The sequence below is a fragment of a genome, unplaced genomic scaffold (genome assembly GCF_019419815.1).
Source record: "Pyrus x bretschneideri cultivar Hongxiangsu unplaced genomic scaffold, Pyrus_bretschneideri_v1 Contig3, whole genome shotgun sequence".
Lineage (NCBI taxonomy): Eukaryota > Viridiplantae > Streptophyta > Magnoliopsida > Rosales > Rosaceae > Pyrus > Pyrus x bretschneideri.
The window spans coordinates 10,028,042-10,050,715 of NW_025999612.1; the positions used below are offsets into that span (position 1 = coordinate 10,028,042).

General features: G+C 38.7%; 4 protein-coding genes across 6 annotated transcripts; 1 reads left to right on the top strand and 3 right to left on the bottom strand.

Moving 5' to 3' along the window:
• The first annotated feature begins 3,037 nt into the window (after positions 1-3,037).
• LOC125479816 (rac-like GTP-binding protein 3) lies at positions 3,038-6,023 on the top strand. Its single transcript, XM_048589857.1, has 8 exons — positions 3,038-3,533; positions 3,814-3,901; positions 4,102-4,211; positions 4,316-4,379; positions 4,749-4,813; positions 4,892-4,957; positions 5,416-5,513; positions 5,683-6,023. Exons 1-8 carry the CDS (start codon positions 3,429-3,431, stop codon positions 5,720-5,722), a joined length of 636 nt encoding a protein of 211 aa, XP_048445814.1. The 5' UTR covers positions 3,038-3,428; the 3' UTR covers positions 5,723-6,023.
• A 152-nt stretch (positions 6,024-6,175) lies between these two features.
• LOC125479808 lies at positions 6,176-11,510 on the bottom strand. 3 transcript variants are annotated; one of them, XR_007260301.1, is made up of 3 exons: positions 7,094-11,510; positions 6,733-6,790; positions 6,176-6,602 (listed from the first exon to the last, which is right to left on the bottom strand). XR_007260301.1 is itself a non-coding variant. In XM_048589848.1 (2 exons), the coding sequence occupies exon 1, from the start codon at positions 11,483-11,485 to the stop codon at positions 7,133-7,135; it is 4,353 nt and encodes a 1,450-aa protein (XP_048445805.1). In that variant the 5' UTR covers positions 11,486-11,510; the 3' UTR covers positions 6,176-6,602; positions 7,094-7,132. The 3 variants fall into 3 exon arrangements, 1 of the variants encoding a protein (XP_048445805.1); XR_007260302.1 differs by having other exon boundaries at positions 6,720-6,790; XM_048589848.1 differs by lacking the exon at positions 6,733-6,790.
• LOC125479713 lies at positions 11,486-13,555 on the bottom strand (the record flags this gene model as incomplete). Its single annotated transcript, XM_048589435.1, has 3 exons — positions 13,398-13,555; positions 11,801-12,172; positions 11,486-11,716 (listed from the first exon to the last, which is right to left on the bottom strand). Coding segments are annotated over exons 1-3 (726 nt in total), but the record flags the coding sequence as incomplete, so codon positions are not given.
• Positions 13,556-16,376: 2,821 nt separating this feature from the next.
• LOC125479821 (39S ribosomal protein L47, mitochondrial-like) lies at positions 16,377-18,640 on the bottom strand. Its single transcript, XM_048589862.1, has 4 exons — positions 18,507-18,640; positions 18,051-18,223; positions 17,242-17,399; positions 16,377-16,695 (listed from the first exon to the last, which is right to left on the bottom strand). Exons 2-4 carry the CDS (start codon positions 18,208-18,210, stop codon positions 16,588-16,590), a joined length of 426 nt encoding a protein of 141 aa, XP_048445819.1. The 5' UTR covers positions 18,211-18,223; positions 18,507-18,640; the 3' UTR covers positions 16,377-16,587.
• Between the last annotated feature and the right edge of the window lie 4,034 nt (positions 18,641-22,674).

The window sequence follows — 22,674 nt, forward strand, 5'->3', positions numbered from 1 at the left end:
CCGACTTATTATTGCCTCTATCTACAGATGTGCACAAATTTGCTTCTAATAGTTAGGTTTATATTCATGCATCCTGGATTCGAAATCCCTCCTCTTTTAAATTAATGTAATTTTTTCAACCATCCGCCTTCCCTTAATAATAAAAAAATGTGAGGAAACAAAATTTCCCCCCATATCACCAAGTTCTCTTTTTGGGCCTGTCTTGGATGCAGAATCAATCACCTTTGGAAACTATATTGTACAATGTACAAGTCCATTGATTGTGCAGCCCATGAAATTACAGGGCTCAAAGGATTGTATATTGGGTATTGCTAGTCTGCAGTGGGCTCTTGAAGAAAGAATACCTTGTAGTCACGCAATGAGCAAAGTACAGAGGAAAAAAAATTAACCAAACGACCTCAATTGCCGTGGTAAACTCTCTTAAGCATTTAGGTTGGGAGACTCTTGCTAGTAGTTTTATACTCTTTGGCCATATTTGGTTTCTAGGATTTGATTGGATAACCCGGTAAATTCAATTCAAGCTGATGGAAAAATAAAGATCAACTTGAAAATTTTATTCAAATTCAAAGTAGAATATGGATCAGTACTGATTAAATAAGCGCAACAATAAAACTAGAGAGTTAGTCTGAATCACCTGGTACTTTTTATGCATTTTTAGTTTTATTTGGTACTGCACTCACTCTGAAAATCCACGTAAAAAGTGTGAAAATTACTTAACAAAACTAACAAAGCACACTTGGGTAGCATTATTTGGAGACATCAGAACCTGTAATGCTTTGCTCATCATAATAATGAACGGTAGTTGTTGAACAACATAATGTCAAATCACATGGCTCTTAACAACAAAGTAGAACTTAAAAGTGCATATTTGAGTTAGGTTAGGGTTGTGTGTCAGTTATTTGATGCTCAAGTTTGAGTCTCTCTTCCTGTAAATTAAAATATCGCATTGTTGAAAGGCAACAAAACTAAAACAGTTCTTAATCGTCATTCCCTCTACTAATTATATCTATCTAACCCACTTTGTGGGCGACCCCTTTTTATTATGTTGCTAAAACTTTACTTCACCTTCCGACCAAACAACCCCTTTTAATCTGCAATAATTCAAACCTACCTACGACATCTCTTTTCTTTTCTTTGTCCCAAGTTTACACTTTCAAGCATAACAGACACACAATAAGGAAAGCAATTTTATATGGAATAAGTTCATGGGAAAACAATTTATATAGAACAAGTTCATCATCATGTGATATTTTTATCTACTAAAACAAAGACATGTGGTAAAAAACTTATACATATCATTATTTTATTGGAACATGGCATTACAGTGATGGTGAACCTGTTCCATGTGAGTTATTCTCCACGATAAGGTCTCGAATTTTGGCTTAGTTGATTCTTGGTGGCTGGTGCAACCAACTTACATGGAACAAGTTCATTGTTACGTGGCATCTCCATCTACTAAAACAAAGACATGTAGTGAAAAGCTTACACGTCATTATTTTATTGAAACAAGACGTCACAATAACAGTGAACCCATTATATGTAAATTCTTCTCCACAATAAGTTCTCAAATTTTGGCTCAGTTGATGCTGGTGCAACTGCAACACTGTGCTGTGTGTTTTTATTACACTTCCATGCCTCAGAGTACATGAATTCAATCTTTCTTGAATGTGTATGTTTACGGTGGTGGTATACTTGTTTTGTTTGGCCCAAAGAAGAAAATGCAACGCACGCGGTAGAATCTTATTCAATTCTCCCACATGATCTTAAATTTAATCCCCCTAATATCAACAAATGGATTATGATCCAACAAGTTTGTAGCTTCAGTGGTTAGGAGTATTTTGTTCGAATTTTCTTCCTTATATAGATAAAAGAATCAATTAATCTTGATGTTGTACTAAGCCAATGAGCAATGTCAGGTTTTCGAGAGAAACTAGGAGATGAATAGAGTAAAATGATTTTCACATTCGTGTTTTCTTCCTCAGTACTCTTTGTTTTGTTAATGTTCATTGTTCGTTAATTATTCTTGTTTCATTCAATCTACAATCTAAGAGAAAATAGCAAAAAAAAGAATAGTGCGGAGAGAAATGCTAAATAGACTCTCTCATAGTGGGACTCTCCATAGACTCTCTGCTACCTCACAGTTTAACATAAACTTCCGTGCCAACATTATAAAACATTATGCCAAAGACATAAGGTGGTAGAAAGTCAATAAAAAATCCGACTGTTAAAAGAGTCTCCTTAGCATTTCTCTAGTGTGAGAGAATCACTTCCATAAACATATAAATTGAGTCAATAGACCCATATATATTAGGGATACCCCATAAGAATAATATTTGTGGTCCTTATACTCTGCAAATATCTATAAATTCTAGTAGTTTAGTAATGCAGTAGGTGTAACTTAAGTGTATTTATATTGCGGTCCATCGTTTTTAGATGATGTAAACATCCTTTGATCCCAATCTTCACCAATAGGTGTTGCTTATGATGCTAGGTTTGCAGATAAACTTCTTAAATGCCATGCATTATGTTGATTTAGCTCCCCCCGTGATGCTATTTTATTTTGAGATATATGAGTCATATATATGACAACAGCTGAAAGAAGCTTTTGAGCTACATCTTATACCACCATAATTAAGTTCTTAATGACATATTTAATTTGCCTTAATGTCCCCTTCTATAAGTTTTAAAAGGGGAGAGAAGGCTACCCTATGTACTTATAGAAGAGGTCTTAGCTTCTTTTTTTGGTTTTTATAGATTGCCCACTAAGAAGGATTGATAACAACGGGACTCAAACCTAGACCTTGGTCTAAGAGAACGATCCTTACCAACTCAATCAACCCTCGTTGGCATTATTACTTATTATTTTCCATTTGTTTGTCATGGAAGGAAACTCTCATGGAGAGAGAGATTTGGATACGACAACCTCATTACGTTGGTCAAGCCATGCTTACAAAAGTATGATATCCCTCTCTATTTTGGTGTCATCTTGTGCTCTAGTTAAAAATTTTATTATAAAGTGTACATATATAGTCAACAATTTGAGGCTGAAATATTCACATAGAATATAAGGATTTCCCAATTCCTTCACAAACAAGAAACCTTCCAAAGCAAATTATAAAAAATAGAGAAAATGATTTAAAAGAAATTGTGTTAGACTCCAAAATGAAAGCTAATTTTTCCTATTGTGGTATTTATAACCAAAAAAGAAAAAAATAAAGTAACCCCAACAGCAAAAAGCTAAACAAACAGCTATAAGGAAGGAAACAGTGAATGAGTGAGGGGAATCATGTGAGATGAGCCACTCTCTCTCCCGCCGAATCAAAAAGCCATAAACTTTGTGCATATCCCAACAACCCAACCGCAACCCATCTTTTCTTTTCGTTTTCTAAGTGTGGATTCTAGCTCTCTGAGTATTTTCTTGGCTTCCAATGGCTTCAAGCGCTTCAAGGTTCATTAAGTGTGTGACTGTGGGAGATGGGGCTGTGGGGAAGACCTGTATGCTGATTTGCTACACCAGCAACAAGTTTCCCACTGTATGTTCTTTTCTGCCAAAAATATCCATCTGGGTCTATCAAATTTAACTAGTTTGTGTGACTTTTTGGATTTTTGGAGTACTTTATGTGTTTATGCATCTGGGTTTTGCAGCTTTTTGTCTGGTTTTCAAGATTTTAGTACAGAAACCCCTCTCTTTTCTCTCTCTCACTCTCTCTCTTTCTTCTCTGTTTCTCTCTCTAAACAAATTGCTTTGCTTTTTCCCCTTTTTCTTTCCCAAGTAATTTGCTTTTGGTTTCCAATTGTTTTTGTGTCCATCAGGACTATATACCAACTGTGTTCGATAACTTCAGTGCAAATGTGGTGGTTGAAGGCACTACTGTGAACTTAGGCTTATGGGACACTGCTGGTATGATATCTTTAACTCTCTCCTACCCAAATTCCAATTTCATCTTATATAAATGTGTTCATTGTTCTAGTTTTTGTTTGTTTGTAATGTCATAAATTGAGGCAAAATGTTTCCGAACCCGTAAATTTTGGGTTTTATCTAAACATAGTTTTGCCAAATTTAGCAAGTTGTTTTACGTATCTGTTTCATTTTTTTCACAGGGCAAGAGGATTACAATCGGTTGAGGCCATTGAGCTACAGAGGGGCAGATGTCTTTGTCTTAGCTTTCTCATTAGTTAGCCGTGCGAGCTATGAGAATGTATTGAAAAAGGTGCATTCACCTGAGAAATTTGGTTTCTCCTTCTATTTTTCTTATTGTTAATCTATCACTGTTGTGTCGTATTTATGATTTCTGACACTCGGTTTCTTGGTCAGTGGATCCCTGAACTCCAGCATTATGCTCCCGGAGTGCCAGTAGTACTTGCCGGCACCAAATTAGGTAAGCTCAATGCTTGTACTACTTTTCCAAACTCAGTCCGGAGTTATTGTTTTCTGGTTAGGATTTGATTTTGTACCAATGATAATGCCGGGAAGCATTAAATTAAGGGAACTTTAACGAAAAGCTTCCAGTACTGTTTACTTTAACGAAAAACCACATTTACACTAAAAAGTCAATCCTGATACTATTCACTTTACCCTTTATTTTGTCCTTTTCGTTAAAACTCAAGGTTTTCAAGCATTTTTCATTAGTTTTCCTTTAAATTAACCGCGCATGCAGGTTGTATGATTAGTCATTTTTAATGGTATGGAATCTGGAGTCAGCAATATCATCTTCTGGATCTAAAGATGGTTTGCAATGGATATGCAGATCTTCGGCAGGATAAGCAGTATTTGGCTGATCACCCAGGATTGGTACCTGTGACCACTGCACAGGTGTAGTTTTTAGTAAAGATTGCTTTGTTCATCGTGCAACAACGGGTAATATCACTGATCATTCTTCTAAATAACCAGGGTGAGGAGCTGCGAAAACAGATTGGTGCTGCTTTTTATATAGAATGCAGCTCAAAAACCCAGCAGGTATGTATAATATAGTACTTACATTCTCATAAGGCCAGTAAATTGTTCAGTTTACAAATAGCTGCTTACTGCTTCGTTTACGGACTTGCATAAGATAAAACCAACTAATTTATCGTCAAACTAACACGAGCAAATGTGCTGGCGTTTGGAAGATCCGTAGAAAACGGATAAGTGATTAATCTGCGAGCATTTAGAAGATCCCTAACTTAATAGTTGCCGATGTACGATTCACTAGTTTGGCTTTTAAACCAACTTCCAGATCATTTTCCTCAACCAATTCGGTTCGTCAACCTTGAGATTGGTCTGAAAATGTCTTATGAGCATAGTGCCAGTTTTCACAAAAATTGTCAAAGATTTCGAACCTTTGGATGCTTTCACTGTCCATGGTAGATTTCCTTAAAATTGTTCTCATTGCGTATTGCGTAACACTAACGCGCCGATTCACGTTTCAATTGCAGAATGTGAAAGCAGTCTTCGACGCTGCGATCAGGGTGGTTATCAAGCCGCCACAGAAGCAGAAGGAAAAGAAGAAAAAGCAACGTCGAGGATGCCCAGTGTGAGTGTCTTCCTATCGTTCATGTCATATTCTGCGCTAATTTATACATCCTCATTTCGATAGTGTCGTATACGTATATAAGCTCTATGATTTTCCTTTCGAGTTCCGAGTGTTATCTTGGTTCCTAGTTTCTGTTCTTGGGAATAATCCGGCCCTTCTCGAATTGCAGCAACATGCTTTGCGGCCGGAGGCTGGTGTGTCTCAAGTGAAAACTTCCGCTTCCGTTTTGATCGCGATTCGTGTCGCACTAGTGCCAGTTAAAGCTTCCTTCACCGTCAGGCTGTTGAGGATCCTGTGCATTTGGTTGTGCGCGGAATATATCTGAACATACCGGCTTCTTTCGTTCTACTAATTTCGTATTACGCTATAGATACCAAAAGAACAGATGCCCTTGTAACACCGATAGTTTCTATAAGCTCGGGTTTACGTTTGCATATGCTACTTTATTTGTAAAGTTACTGTGTGCAAAAATGACGTATTATGAGACATTCAATCATGCATTACGAGACATTCAGCGGAGCGATTGGTACCGTGCATAATCTGGCATAATCGCAGGCATCATACGATGAAGTTCCTGGAAAGACTTGTACCAGAAAGAAAAGCTACAAGTTCGGTTGACAAGCGAAATTTAAAGAAAATTACGATACAACATCAAACCACAGTAACGAGAGCACGAAAAGATAAATTTAACAACCAACAGTGCCACACACAGAAGCTTCTGTTTTGAGCAGTTGAACATCGACAATGTAGACGTTTGGCAACGACGAAGATCATTTTCAGTTTATATCTAATGCATTGAAGACCAACAGGGGCACCAAAGATTGTGTATGGGAACCACGGTATGTTTTCTAACTGTTAGAATATCTACAAAGCGGAAACAAGACCGTTTCCGCCCATGACAAATTCAAGGAACAAACAGCTTGAAGAACTCATTTATCTTTCAAGATTACAACTGACACATCAACGGGGAGGGGGTCGGAGACCATGAACAACATCAAATAACTCACTTACCGCCCATCCTCCAGAAGCACACAAGCTTAGACAATGACCTCGTGCGAGTTCGTTTACCAAATGCCGTTCCTCAAAGCACTGGAAAATGAAGAGAGTGAAATATAAATATCTTAGGTTTGACAACAAAATCATTAATGAAATAGTTAAACACAACACAAATTTTCAATTCTTTCCAGAAGACAAGATGCGAAAAACCTAGTTCTTTTACATGGTTCAATTTCTCTTTCACCGGATCTGTTTTCTGGAGTCTTCCTGTTTCTATTTCCCTTGAATACACATGAGAAAACACTGTATTACAATGCATTAACGTTATTTTTCACAATTTTCCCCAACGAAAACACGCAGACATCACTTTCTTTATTAATGTTATGAGACTAAATCAACCTATGTTACAAAGGACAGTTAAAAAGCATGTTGTACATTCATAAGTTCTGGAGCTGTACGACAAAATGAGAAAGATGATTGCAGAGAAACTCCCGGCTATGAAATCCTAAAACATTTCTTGATCCCTCAAACCAGGTTACCAGAGCTTGCATACGGGAGAGAGAACTACATAATAGAAGACTTACAAGCTTTCATGAGTCGCCAAACTCTTCCATTAGAGACGCCTATTTCCACGAAGACTGTCTATAGCCGTCCCAACCCCCCTCGGGCTCCTTCCTTTTAAAGGTGCCACCTTGCATCTGGAACATCCTTGCTTGGTCCTCAGCCAGGGCTTGTGAACTGACAACAGATAGTTGCCGCAGGACAAGAGGTGATGTCACATCTCTCCCGTCTAAGTCTGGGCCTCCAGGCCCTGCATTGAGATCAAGGCCTTGTCTTCCCCATTTCTTACTGCTTTCCCCGCTACTGTTATTGCTACCATCAGGAAGATTAACAACATAAGGCCTTGGGTAACTGGACGAAACCACACCAGCGGGTCCTAACAACTGGGAACGAACAGCAGGAAAGAGCCTCCCGGTAGATGATGAATCAAGATATGTTGCTGAACTGCCCTGAAAAGCAGCCGAGGGCAGAGGAAAATTGTTTCCAAAAGGAAAAACTGGATACGGAAAAGAAGTAGAAGGATAGGTCATTGCTGGGGAAGATGAAAACACTGGCGCCCTGTACATATCAGGATTGAAAAGGTTGCTACCACTTGGGGGACCCAACATCCTCTGTGGTCCACCAGTTGCAACAATTGGGAATGGTTGCTCTCCACGATCTGACATAATTGAAGGAATTGGGACTGCAGAATACGTACTGCCTGAAGGAAACCATGATGAGAAATTCCCTACGTCTGTATTGTTCATCCTAAAACCAGAAACAGGTGGTTGAGATGGCACACTACTCCTGCTATGCTGACTAAACACTGCCGGTTCAGCACACAACTCATCAACAACAGGTCCGTTATTCAAATCAAAATCCCTACGAAGACTAACTTCTCCATTGACAGGTCCACTTGATTTTATTGATAGGAATTGGTTATCCAATCGGCGACTATTGCTCAATGGATAATTACACTTTTCAGAAGCCTCATCAACTTGATTCAAGTCAAGGTCAAGACCTCCAGAGCTGCGAACGGGTGCAATACTCATCGATTGATCACCTGCAAAAGTTTTATTGTTTATTGTGTCAGCAAGAGAACATGTCTCTTGAGCAGAACTTTGAGAAGCCATATCCTCAAGAATTCTTTCATCAGGTACATTCAAGTCAATGTCTAAAGCTGGGCGTCCTTTCTTGCTCGGTGTAGGGTCGGGAACTGAAATACTTGTACCCAATGGAATTTCTTGAACTTTTCTGGGTTCAGCTGGCCGGAATGCGCTTGTAGCTGCTGATCCCCTCCAACCAACCTCCCCCCCTTTACTCTTCAACAGGTCCTCTGGTGGAACACAAGGCCCCTTTGCTGCAGCAGGAACTGTAACTGAAGCAGGAAGGCCACTAGACACAGAAGAAACAGCAAAAGGAACCGGGCTAATCAACCGATGAGCTGTTGAACATCCAGGTGCTGTCAAGTTATTTGGCTCTCCATATTTCCCATCATCGGCATTAAAGCCTTCATTCAAATCAAACTCCACTTTTGCATCCACATCTGCTGCCCCTGCAGCAGACACAGAAGAAGCATCTGCAGTTGTAGATGTACATTCCTCAGCTTCTTCTGCTTCCATGTTGGTTAACTTAGATCTCTTAGGCCTCAAATACTCCTCTACTTCTTGCATGGGAATATCAGGTGAAACATTGGTAATACCAGGTTCAACAACTTGATCATTAGCTTCTTTACTTTTCATATTCTCCTCTACATGTTCACCGGTGTTATCAGTAGCAGCAGAATTAGAGCCACCTAGAGCTCGACCCTCAGGAGTTGTAAGATCATTATTTTCTGTTTTCAAAGTGGCAGGACCATTACTTTCTGAATCCATTCGGTGATTTTCAGCCTGTTTACAATAACTCCGGCCATCCTTTTCATCATCTTTTTCAGCCTTCAGTTCACTGACATTTTCTGAGATCAAACCCTTATGAAAACCAGAAGAAAGTAGCACTTCTTTGCAGGTTCCTTTCCCTAACTCAGAATGCCTCTTTACACTAGATGGTTTCTCCTCCGTATGAACACTCCCTTCATGACTTGAAGTTTCTATCTTACCATCAACATCAAACTCTGGGTGCAAAGAAGATTCTTCAATGGCTTCTTTCCCCACTACTACCCTCGAACTAACATCACTGACCTTATTTTCTGAACTGCCATCAGCACTCGCTCCACCAACCACATTTTTGTCTTGAAGGGGTAATCCTTCACCGCCCATAATTTTCTCAACTGTACTAGGAGGGGAAGCAGTAAAAGGAGCTAACTTAACTTTCATAGATTTTTCTTGGCTTTCTGGGGTGGGTTCTGCAGGCTGATGAAAACTTCTACTGGAGGAGCATAGATTTCCAGTGTCCTCTGCTACAGAAGACTGTTCAGGAGGCAGGGAGGAAGAAGATTTGACAACCCCATTCTTCGCCCCGTAAGTAGTGGATGCAACACCATGCTTCTCATATTCATCATCAGGGCCATCAATAGACAGACTTTCATCTCGAGCAAGCTCATCAACAGGAGGTGATTTGACTCTAGAATCAGTGGCTTTGCAGAGATGCTCAGATACTGGGGTAGACCTTTGAGGTGAATCAGTTGGAGATTCAGATTTAGACATCTCTCCAGCAACACTAGCAAGCAGATTCATACCAAGCTCATCTCCAGCTGACAAAGAGGCATTACCTTCAGAATACTTCGCACAGCTTTCAATTAATGCATGTATAGAGCTGAAGGAAGCATCCTGCAAGTTCCCTGACTTTTCGTTCCCAGATGACGAGGAAGCAGCTTTTGGGACTTCTGCAATCTTCTTATGATTGTCACCAGGCCTACAATGCTCTTCATCAGTAACAGCAGCTGGGGACCCATTGCCCTCATCCGATCCAGTCAATACATCTTTGAAATCATTACTTTGCCATGACTCGTTGTTCACATCTGCGGCAACGGTGGCTCGATAAGCATCAACCTTTTGCATGGGAGAAGCAGCTCTGCAAATAGTATTTAAAGGATCTTCAGACGAACCTCCACTGCCACTTTGTGCAGGACTGCGACCACGATTTGGAATCTTAACAATCAACTTGGGTCCATTTCCCTCAGCAGAAGGTCCATTTCCCTCAGCAGAAGGTCCATCCAGTACCTTTTCACTTATCAATCCAGGCTGTGATGATTTTTCTGGAGCTGGATTCTTGTGCAAAGACGACCTTCTGCTTGACACGGTTTCTCTTTGAACTCCAGAGACAGCGGGTCCTGGGAAGCCATTTGCTGATTTCCTAGGTCGGGAAGAGCCACCCGATACTTTCACATTCATTGAACCAGCAGTAGAGCTCCTCGCATCCTCTTTCCCAAACATACCTCCAGTTCTTGCATGATCATTCGAACACGACTGACTGTTGTTGTGAGATTGACTAGAACTGCTACTTTTCTCATCCCTTGGAGTTGTCGAGGGAAGATCAACTGTGACGCCAACAGCAACAATTCGAGGCAGTCCATCTTTTAAGTTAGAACTTGCTGACACTGGTGAGGGAACTGATTTCAAAGCTCCCGGGGATACTGAAGCAGATTTGGTACTATCTCCAAGGACAGGCTTAACTGAAGCAGATTTGGAAGCAGAAAGCTGTGTGACTGAGCTCTTCACGGCAACATCAGCAGATCCACCAGAATGTCTGTTTCCACCATGAGAAACTTCTGGGAGGCGTGGTCTTGCAGACCAGGAGACAGCCGCATTTAAATTGGACTTTGCATCCATTTCAGCTTCAACTCGTTTCTTCCATGTATCAACTAAGCTTCTTGCTTTCTTTTGTATTTCCAAGTTCTTATGCATCCGTAAGTGATTTACAGACTTTCCAATGTTACACATTTGCAGAGCATTAAGATTAACAGGCAGCTTATCCAGTGCCCGAAGTAAAACCAAGAGAAACTCCTCTATAGATTTGTCACTATCTTTGGGTCCATTCCCATCACCTGCCTTCCCTTTATGTCCAACCTCTTGGATCCATTCATCGAATACTGGCACACCCTTGACCACAAATTGACTAAGGCAATCAAATTTATCTGTGGCTGCTATGACACTAGCAAGCATTAACCGGCCAGCCAAGTCTACTTTTTTCTCATTTTCATCCGGCAACATGAGCTGCAGCAATTTCTTAACCCCTTCAGAATCTAAAAGCCCTCCTTTTTCTGTTATTTTGGCAATTTCAGATTTTAAAGTGCTTTCCTGTCTAAAATTGCCAGAATCCCCATCATCCATTTTCATAGTGCGTTCTCGTTTGACAGGTTCAGATTTGAAAGTGCTTTCCTGTCTAAAGCTGCCAGAATCCCCATCATCCATTTTCATAGTGCGTTCTCGTTTGACAGGTTCAGATTTTATAGTGCTTTCCTGTCTAAAGCTGCCAGAATCCCCATCATCCATTTTCATAGCACGTTCTCGTTTGACAGGTTCAGAACCTTGATCGCCCCGCTCCCTTTTTTTCCCCTTCACTAGAGAGGAAAAAGATGAGGCACTATTCTGGACACCATCTGACTCAACTTTTACCTGTGCTGCCGTTGGACCATTCATTGGTTTCGGGGATCGGCCACCAGACTGCACAGTTGCATGCATTTCTACTCGAGTTTTGTACAACAATTGATCTACCTCCTCTTGTCGCTCCTGTCAAAAGAAATGATATCAACTACCCTGAATGTTTAGACATATGAGCACAATACAGAAAATGGAAAATTATCCAAAACTCACATTAATATAGTCCTGATCAGTTAGCCACCATAGACAATTATTTGTGATGTCGTAAACACGCCGGCACACAAAAGATGAAGTCCCTGACGGAAGATCAACACCTTTAGGAAGGAACGCGACTTTACACGGATGAAGTAACGATGCGGCAGGAATCTCATCCTTATGAAAGGAATAAAAAATTTCATTCAGCGCAGCATCCAACAGGATGCCTTTGCCAAGCTTTATTTCAGCAGGTCGATAAAGCCAATTAACACCTAATTTTAACTTGTTCTCTCTGCCTGTAGTCACACAACGAATTATTCCAATGAAGGGTGGAGAATCCTGGGGTGGTTTGAAAAGAGCACAATCGCCAACACTGATCTTACGTCCGTCCTACAAAAACGAAGTTGTTCAGAGGAGCATTATGCTGGTTAGCATGGGCATTTGGAGAAAACAAAAAATTGCAAAACATCTTGAAAAATCAGCATACACCATAAATAATGTGCATGACAAAATGAAGTTCAGAACTTCAGAGGAGCATTATGATGACGATTCCCAAGAATAACACCATGCCCAAGCAGCACTTCCATTCTCAGGTCCCCTTAAAGAGGAAGCTTTCTCACAACTAATCTACAGGTATGACAGACTTTCGTTGAAAGTCCATTTCAAATGCAAAATTATAGAACGAAAATGGAAATACCCCCAAGCAAAGAATGCTTTGCTGTACCTTCTAGAGAAGAGTCATTAAAATAACAACAGCAAGAAAAATAAAGAACTATCATTGAAAAATTTAAGACTACGTAATCATTTAACAATAAAGGAAAAACTCTCGAGCAGATTCATTGCATCTATCACTCATCGTAACTTATTTATCTAAATGAATGATATCCCAAACAAATAATTAAAATGCTACATACAAAACAGAAAGTTATCCAATTTACATACAGAAGAGAGAATTATCCCAAACAATGTCATACTCATCAATATTCTGCACCTCATGGTCATTGTCCAAGAACCAATGACCGGGAATGACCCAACAACGAAAAATCACCCCTCATTATAAAGAAGGGATCTTAACTGAACCCTTAAAAAGTATCACTCTTCCAATTTTGATACCAAATTGATATTCTTCCCAAAACCGATTGACACAATACAGCACCCCACAAAATAATTCCCACTCACGACATTACAAACCCCCTCTCCTATGATAGAGATCCCTCACAACTACAAATCACACCAAAAATGCGACAACGAATCCAACTGTTCACCTTCCCTTTTACGGTCCTCACCCCAATCTCAAAAACCGGTTTCATTTGCTAATTTTCATATCTAACATGTTGCAACTCTCTCATTTATCTATCCCCAAGTCAACAACACATCCATCTTTACACAAAATGCAATCCATAACATTGTTTTCTATATCAAACAAGCAAAATACGAAGCAATTCACAGAACCCCACTTCACTTTTCCACTGAACCCCACTTCACTTTTCCACTGATAACACCCACCATACCACACAAAAATCACACACCCATTATCCGAAAACCCGAAAAGCAAATAAAACGCGGACCCGACCCAAAAATCAACAGATCATAGAAACCAGCAGAGAAGCCAAACCTTGAAAAACGAATTGGGCGAAGACGAGGATGATGAAGAAGAACCATCGGCCACGGATACACGCGTGGGTACTGTCAACATGTGCCAACTCCGTTTCCTCTCCTCACCTCCCCTCCCATGCATAGCCTTGCATTTTCCCCACTCCCAGCCGCGATCCCGCCTTCAATTCCAACAACTACCATCAATCTCGCCCCTCAATTCCCACCAAAATCCATCCTCTTCCACGCCTCTCCGCCCGTCCGCCGTCCGCGAATCCCCGGATCGACCGCTTCCTCTGAAATGAAACCCTAATTTTGCCCCCAAACGCAGCGAAACTCCGAATTCCGAATCCAATTGAGACGATTATAGATTACACACAAGAAGTCCCGATCTAATTGAAGCTCAGATCCAACGATAAGTCCCAATTTCGAGCCGCCTTTCGATCTACAGTAGAGAGAGAAGTTAGAGAGAGAACGTCGAAGAGAAGGAACCAGGGAGCAAAAGGCAGAGGTGTACTTGGGTACTTGGTAGCGAGGGCAAAGCTGCAGGGTCTCGGGCAGGCGGGCAGGCGGGCAGATCGGGCAGACCGGGCAGGGTGAAGTGTAGCGTCATCCGCGGGTGGTTTGAAAAAAACAACGTGCCCCCTAATATTTTAAGATAAAGAAATTATTATATGTGACTGGACTGGATTCACTTGCAGGACTGAGAACTGTGGCTAGGATTTTGTGTTTGACCGTTTTGTCCCCATTTGACTTTTGATTTTTTTGGGATTTCTAGGGGCATCTGCTGGTCATTGATTACTCTGTGACTACAAAAGTGATGAACTTTTTCGGATTTTGCTTCTATAAAAAATAATGCTACATACACCAATTTTTTTAGACAAGTTCATTAATTTAAATATGTTAATTAAAAAATAATTTAGTTATAAACAATCATGTTACATGGTTTACAAAGTTAGTTTCAATTGATGGCTTTCTTCGTAGTATCTTAAAAAAAAAAAAAAAAAAAAAAAAGGGGCAGTATTTTTATTTTGAAGAGCAGCAAAAATAGAACGAATTTATTGTCATCATGATTTTTTGCTCAATAATACATTATTGAGTAAAAAAAATTATAATACACTAATGAAGCGAAATGGCAAATGTCGATGAACTCATTTTATTGAGGTCTCTCGGTATCTTGACGGAAATTGCGTGTGAGAGGGATAGAGATTCATTTCGAATCTCTCTGTCTGGAACACAAAGAACGAATAATGCAGATCACTCAAATTAAATTCAACGGTCTCCACTAACACATTTTGATGACCCACCTCACACGGACCAAGAGCTCTTCTTTCACAAAAACTAAGAACTTGAATTTTCTGGTCTTTAGACTCCGGACACTAAGGTTCGGAAAGAATCTACTTTGTGTGAGAGGATACTATTTGGGGTTGGATGGGTGAGGTCAAGCCGTTAAGGTGTCAAGGGAGGAGAAAATGGTAATTTGGGTTGGGGGGTAGTAAAAGCACTTCAAACGCGAGGGAGAGTAGAGTATGATGGAGAAGTTAAGGTTGTCTTGGGTTTTTCCAGCACTCATTACTAAAAGCAAGGCGGGAAGTGGTGGCTGATGTGAATGTTTCTGTCTCTGCCATGAAAAGTTTTAATTGTTTTTTATTTTTACTTATTTACTTATTTTATTTTTTTTGGGGAATTCTGAGCTTGTTGCTTACGTAAGCAGCACACCCCCTGCTCTCTCTGTCCATATAAATCCAACGTGATCCTTTCGAATTCTTTTGATGAGAATCTTAGAAATTTGTAAATCGTGTTTATTTATCGTATTTCGTGCAGTTAGTTTTTGTCAAGTGTTATTTGTGTTTAATTTTAAATAAAAATATTTAAAATGATTTATGACCGTACGATATACGACAAACAGATACGATTCATGAATCTCTCAATTTTCACAACAAGGATCGGATTCTATATAAACGATGTGTTCTTTGTACCTATCTGCCTTTTTGGGTTTCATAAATAAACAAATATGTTTTTATTTTGCATTATTTTTTATTTTATTTTTCAGGACGTTGGAACATGATCATGTTGTTATATTACAAGTAAGATTTTGAAAAACGTTAGGTGCTATTGAGCGACAGGCTGGGGCTTAGCGTCTAGATGGGCAGTTAGGCGGGCATATAGGCAAAAGGGGAGATTTAAGTACATCTATTATATTTCATGTAAATAAGTGTCTACTTATACTTAAAATATATATAATTTCATCATAAACTATAAAATAGAATGACGTATATATTATGAAGTATTGAAACATAATAAAAATATAGGGAACAATGATATATTGTGTGTTCATTTACATATGCAACAAATCTCTTACACTTTATTGAAAAAAAAATGCAAAATGAAAGTTATCTACTTTTTATCTAAGTGAGTTGTGATCTAGGTGGGTGCCTAGGCAGGTCAAGGTGGGCTAAGCGGTCGCCTCAACAATTTTAGGCGCCCTTTAACACCTAGACATTAATTATGGCGGTGGCCAGCTGCCTAGCGCCTAGGCAGGGATTTGTTTAACAGTGATTACAAAGTGGTTGGATACTTGAAAAAAAAATCTAACCATTTATATTATGACACTTGGTGTACTAGATTGTGTTCCTGGCACACTGCAAAAAAAAAAAATTCAAATCCAAAGGAGAAAATCTTTTTAGACTATATTTTATAAATCATTGTGACTGATAGTTGATGTCTGATGGTTCGTCACTAGCACAAGAGGTTAAAGTGGCTCGTTCTTTTGTGAGAGTGGTCTGATCACATGTTTGAAGTTTCTCTAAAACTCTAACTCTATTTCTTCGCATCATGAAGCACAAGCAAGTATTGTCTTCCTTCCTTAGTTTAGGCACCTTGTGGGTATCAAGTCATGGCCAAACTATACATTATATATCATAAGGATTTGTTAACAAGCGTTAACATGTGGAAAAATATAGATGGTTGGAGAAACAAGCACATTTTAAAGCAATTCGAATGCAAGTCGAATAAATAGTATTGATTATTTGCATCTCAAAACGCAAAAGACAAACCATCATAGATTCAACAACAGATTACACGTTGCTCCTAAGCTCACGATATCGAATCACTATTAGTTCTAGTCTACAAGGAGAAAAAGAAGGCAGCATTCGCAATGACCCGGCATATCCAATGCACGGTGACTCTGGAGATCCACAAGGTGGAAGTTATCACAGAGCATTTATCATCCTCTTCATCTCAGCAGACCTCCTGGGATCTGGTTCTACGATCGCTCTCTCAGTGAGAACGTGCTTGATACGGCACATCGACTTCCTCACCTGAATTTCACAATGACATTAGTAACGAGAGAAGAAAAAGGAACTAGACTGCAGCAACAAAATGAATTCTATATGATTGTACAAATTATAGTTCCCTTCCTTTTATTTCCTATTCGGGAACATTAGCAACCAGTTAAAGCATAACTGAAAACGAACATTTGCTAGTCCAGCAGTTCAACTCATAGTTCTTCACATTTAATGTAAGTCAAATCACGCCACATAAAGAAAGCAGTAAATAAATCAAATCTAATAGACTAATAATCAAATGTAGAGAATCCAACATCAAGAAAGACTTTGCTGCAACATGGTTCTAGCACAGGCGTAGCTTATTAACTTCTCAAAGTTTCAGAATTTCATATAAAACTGAGTAGCCAGGTAATGGCACTGGTTAACTGACATACCAGACAAATAGATGAGAATACAGTGAGAAAGTCAGAAGTAGGAGTTGAAAAAGAAGGAAGTAGTCGTGCAAAGAAACATGTTTGAAAAACTTCCCAAGTATCTCTTTGTTGAAATAATACAATTACACAAAGAAAAGGATCATACTTTGGGAAGGCGCTCAGGATTGGGAAACCGGAGATTCTGCGCATGAAGCATCTGGCGTTGAGTCATCAGCATGTTTTTCTCCTTAAGCAGAACATACCATAGCTTATTGAGATCGTCCCAAGACTTCAGACGCAATTCATCTGCCTTCCAACTTCGACCTGACAGCGAGGAAAGTATCAATAATAGAATTTTAAGTGAAGTTAAACAAATTGCATCCAAAGTCTTGTAGAAATGCATTGAATTACGTGACATCAGAACATAAAAAAAAGGTTGAACTTATGTAAAAGTGTATCGTAGTGAGTAAAACAGTAGAAAAGGATGGAGGTTAGAAGAAAAAAACACTTAAAGTAGTTATCATGGAATGCATTGCATACCAATTGAAAAGAGAATACATATTAGAAAACTGTAATAACATGTAAAGTAATGCTTAATCTCCATATTTGTGCAAGGATTTCTGCTTAAAACCTTGCAAAAAATTATACACTCAAATGAAGGACCCAGCTACCCCACAACTGATCCAAAAAGATCTCTTTCAATGTGAGTATACTAACATGAAAACTCGTAAGGGAAGCATAAACATTTCCAATAGCTCAAGCCTTTTATACCCTTTGTTGCTTAAACTCTCGCCGGTGCTTAATTAACAATTTTTTCATACATTGAATCAGCATAATAGCTCGAATTTCCAAAAACAATATACAATTTCGTATTTGCTAATCAAATTAACTTCTTTCAACAGAAACATGAAAACCGGGAAAATAATGTACATATGTTATTAACAACCAGAAACAATGAAAATGGAAACAATGTACCGTAGACAACTGGCTTTTCTTCCTCTTGGCTTCTATCTTTCTCAAAGAACTCCTCAAGAGGGTTGTACTCCGTCGTCCTAGCCGCAGAAGCCGCGGCACAAGTTTCCGATTTAGCAGCAGAAAAGAGTGTTCTCCTGAAATACCTTGCCACCTGGATCATCGTGCTCAGATTGCTGCATAACACAATGCAAGGACATCAGAAAACTAAACGGCAACAATCAAACGCTCTAATTGGAACACAAGACTAAGACCATTCACGCTGAAAGTCCAAAACAAACACGAAGAAAAACCCCTTTGGATATCTTTCATTGGGGCATTTTCGCAGACACATAGAGTGCTCTGCTTTCAGAAACTATTGAATGACACGAAACACGCATCCAACCGGTGGTTGGAAACTGTGAACCAATATAGATTATGGGAAAACGAAAGTACGGGGAAAACCCAGAAACTACTTACGTGCGGAGGTTGACGGCGGCGCTTTTGGGGCTCCTGAATTCGGGTCGTGGTGGGTGGAGGCTGAGGACTGAAGACTGATGGGAACTCTGGCTATGGCAATTTCAGAGGCTTTCTCGTCGTTTGGGCATTGCCGGGTAATGGGTTTAATAAGAGAGCCCATATGCAGCCTATTGTATTAAAACCAAACATAACAAATGAAGGCCCAATTATTAGACCAAAACCAAACAACTAAGCCCATTAACCAAAAAAGGCCTAATCCTAAATGGCCTTGAGCTATTGGAGATTTTCTTTTATAATACAATGGTATATTTATATTGTAGAGAAATTAAACGGACGTCACACAATAAACATATTATAATAACTTAGTATCAAACTCATAATCAACGATTCGAACCTAAAATTTTTCACTTATAAGTGAAAGGGAGTACAACTGGACTTTAGTGCTAAGTGACGTTTTTGTGTAATCATTAGTTCAAAGTTTTGGGTGTCTGAATTATGTTTTAAGAGAAGATCATATTTTAAACTACCTTAATTTGACAAGAAGGAACTCAAGCTTGAGTGCAACGGGCTGAGCACGCTGTCCTAATCATGACTTAACCTGAATATACTTCGGCAAACTAAACTATTAGTACCGTTTACTTTATTGAACTATATTAGTACCTTATATAGGATATTGAACTCTCTTGTAAACCAAATACTTTGTATGGCAAGAATTTACTGGACATATTAGACGGATAATGTATGTTTTGAACATGTTGTAAGCATCTATTAGACGAGTGATACTTGTAGAAATATGTCTTGACTGCAACAAAAGTTCTCTCCTTAAATTGGGGTTTACTAAATTATTTAAATTTCATAAAAAGTAGTGCAAATGCGTAACAGTTTTTCTTTCCTTTTTCTCTTTGGAATATCAAATTCATAGCAATAACGTAAGTTAAAATATGGGGACCATGAATATATATACTATACTTGGTTTCTCTTTTTCCTCCTTGTGGTTCTAATCCAACCGAAGAAACAGATGGAGCAACCACTAACCCTAATTTCGATGAAAAGGGAAAGGAAAGGCAATAAAAAGAAGAGAGTGAGTGAGTGAGTGAGAGAGAAGAGAGGAAAAGCACCAAACAACTCTCTCTCCTTTTTATGAATTAACATTCTTTCCGAATATTGCAATTTGAAGTTGACGGGTTGAGAAATTTAGATTGTTTAAGAGAGGAAGAGAGATCCAAATTCTTGGTTTGTGTGAAATGAACTAGTAAAATGAACTAATGAGAGTCATAGAATGTGAAATAAGTAGTTTAAATTTCTTGATTCGTCGATTCCAAACTGCAAAATCTAAAGAGGAACACGATTCCCTTTTAACTATCAAAAGAAAGGGTCTAAAAAGGCCTGATAACATTTTCTATCATGTACGTGGTCCCCTGCATCAATGCTAGTGTTTGATGATGAGTATATCTCCCAAAGAATTCTGATGGCAACACCCACGTTCTGTCCCCTATTTTCTTCCTTCATGCTCATGCACCTTTCTTTTTTTTCTCCCTATCACCCCTCCTAGTTTCAGTTATGTTGATATTACCCTTATACTTTCGTACATTTCTATCACTTTTCTTATACAATTGATACAAAAGAAGAAAAAATCGAACATAAAACCTCGTGTGTAAATAGTGTAAAGTTAGTTGGATGCAAAACTAAAGAAGGTGAAGAGAAGTCAGAGGGAATACAACAATAACTTAATGTTTAAAAGTACGTGATCTGTTGTTAACTTCTTCAAGTTCTCGTTGGAATTTTTTTTGAATATTTCAAAATACAACTCTTCATTTGTAACTATAATATTATTCAACTATCAATAGTTTCAGGACTCGTTTTAAATTGTTTTAAAATGACTGAAAGATTCTATTGAGAAAATTATATGGTTTTTTAATATTCACTTGTATTTTTGCTAAGGATTGTTACCACAAATATTTTCACAAAAAATGTTTTCAGTCGTTTTAAAAGCATGTCCAAACAAACCCTTAAGGGTGCACAAATATTTTCACAAAAAATGTTTTTAGTCGTTTTAAAAGCATGTCTAAACGAACCCTTAAGGGTGCGTTTGTTGCACCGGACTATCTCGAACTGGATTAATTTTAGGGACTAAGTTGGACTAGCTTGGCTTGGACTAAGCAGAGTAAAAATAATAAAGTGTTTGATGCAGTGTCGGACTAAATTATTTTTGAGATTTGAATATTTTTTTCGCCATTTTTTTAATTCTCTCTCCCCCACCCTCTTTATTTTCTCTTTTCTTTTCTAATTCTTTTCCTTTCCAGATGCTTCTCGTTTCTTTTATTGGTTTAATTCTCTCCCCCATCTTTCTTTTCTCTTTCCTTTTCTCTTTTTTTTCCTGAATCTCTTTCTCCTTTTTTTTTTTTTTTTTTCTTTTTTTGGCAACAAGAGATAAGTGCATCAACAAGAGTATACAAGAAGTGTGGTGGTCTGGTGATGTGATTTGGTTGGAGTGAGGATAGAAAGTAAGCAACGTAGGAGAAGAGCAGAAGGAGGTCTTAGCAGTCCAATGGTTATTGGGGGGTCTCGCTAAGACCTCTTAGCGAAGGGTTTTGTCTATGCGAGTCCCCTGTAGTTTCATTAATGTTAATCACAGCACATAACAAACATGGTATTGGACTAACAGCTAGTCCAGTCCAATCCAGTCCCACTTAGTGGGGCAAACAAACGCCCCCTAAAAGTCTTAATTTCAGTTTTGATTTGTAAAACTAAAAATTAGTGCATTATATAACGTTGAGGTATAATGATTGACTTTATTTGTCACAAAAAATAAGTATTTTTCTATTTTTCTATTGTTTTTATTAATAAATTGTGGTAACAAAAATTATCATATACTCATATTAATGTTATATGATTGGTTAGATGAAGTAAAATTCACAATGCCAATGTTTACAACAGTCCTTTCAGGATTAAACCACATAGTCCATTAGGCTTGCTACTACACAAGTTATTCCCATATCGAGGGTTCGATGCTCTGTTACAAAAAGGAGACTCCACACCATGACTACATAGTCTTTGACCTCAATCATTAAGTTGAAGACAATATAGACATATGTTTGGACTTGCAGTTTAGGAGCTTGAAATACAACAATCGATATCAAAGCATTTTTCAGCTAAAAGCGCACAAAGTCACGATGAAAGATACAAGTTGAAACTAGCAATGTCAATATTGGTGCGTGTATGTTTAAACTTGATAATAAACACTTATACAACCAACTGAGTGACAAATCTTTACAAATCTCCATCATTACAACACTATGGTTTGGAGAGATTTTTCAATATGCTGAAAAAACGTCCCGATAAAACCAATGTCATAATAACATTGGTTAGATTTTTTTTTTTCTTTTCAAGTTTCCAACTATTATGTTATAACACTTAGGCCTCATTTGACATGTAGTATAAGGGATTAGATAGGACTAATAGTACGGACTCGACCGTTTGGTGTCTTCTCGTATTAAATGATCGTCAGATTAATTTAAGTAGTCGGATAGATAGTCGGGTACACACCTTCTTAATAAACCCTTACAAAAGAAGCACCGTTTCGACTTCGCAGTGTCCTCCTTCCTCAATCTTCACCTTTTTCTCCGTTCGGCTGAGTCTTAGCTGGGGTTTTGAAGCGCCGCCACAGAAATGGATTGGGGCAACGTCACGGCGGAGGATGTGATCGACGCCCTCTGCGAAGTCGACTGGTCGTCTCCGCCACACCCTCTCTCTAAATTCTTCTCCAAGTTCACCATCCCCAGATCCTTCTCCAAATGAAATAGCCGCCTCAAATGCAATCTTTACTAGTATGATCCCTCCCCCTTTCTCCCTCCCTCTTCTCCGTTGCTGCATCTCTGACCCCTACAAACAAACAAAGATTTGTCAATTTTTTTTTACTTTCTTTTTCTTATATGGTCAGTACCAAACATAGTATAAATAATACGATCATTAGTCTGATACTGTACCAAACGTCCAACTAATTTAGTCAGTACTATCCGATGACTATTTATCCTATTCGACAGAAATAGTCAATACAGTTTGAGTTAACAAATGAGGCCTTAGTGTACTAAACAGTATTCTCGGTGCACCAAAAAGTTTCTCTATGATTTGGCCAAGATTGTCCCTTTATCTCAATCTTAATCTTCAA

Bases quoted from the DNA above. Each gene is read 5' to 3' on its own strand.
- LOC125479816 (XM_048589857.1), top strand. From the start codon at position 3,429: ATGGCTTCAAGCGCTTCAAGGTTCATTAAGTGTGTGACTGTGGGAGAT. The intron at 3,902-4,101 runs GTATGATATCTT...TTTTTTTCACAG, and splicing joins AGGCTTATGGGACACTGCTG to GGCAAGAGGATTACAATCGG. The intron at 4,380-4,748 runs GTAAGCTCAATG...ATGGATATGCAG, and splicing joins ACTTGCCGGCACCAAATTAG to ATCTTCGGCAGGATAAGCAG.
- LOC125479808 (XM_048589848.1), bottom strand. From the start codon at position 11,485: ATGAAAATGGATGATGGGGATTCTGGCAGCTTTAGACAGGAAAGCACT.
- LOC125479821 (XM_048589862.1), bottom strand. From the start codon at position 18,210: ATGATCCAGGTGGCAAGGTATTTCAGGAGAACACTCTTTTCTGCTGCT. The intron at 17,400-18,050 runs GTACATTGTTTC...CCTCGCTGTCAG, and splicing joins AGAAAAGCCAGTTGTCTACG to GTCGAAGTTGGAAGGCAGAT. The intron at 16,696-17,241 runs GTATGATCCTTT...TGTGAAATTCAG, and splicing joins ATCCTGAGCGCCTTCCCAAA to GTGAGGAAGTCGATGTGCCG.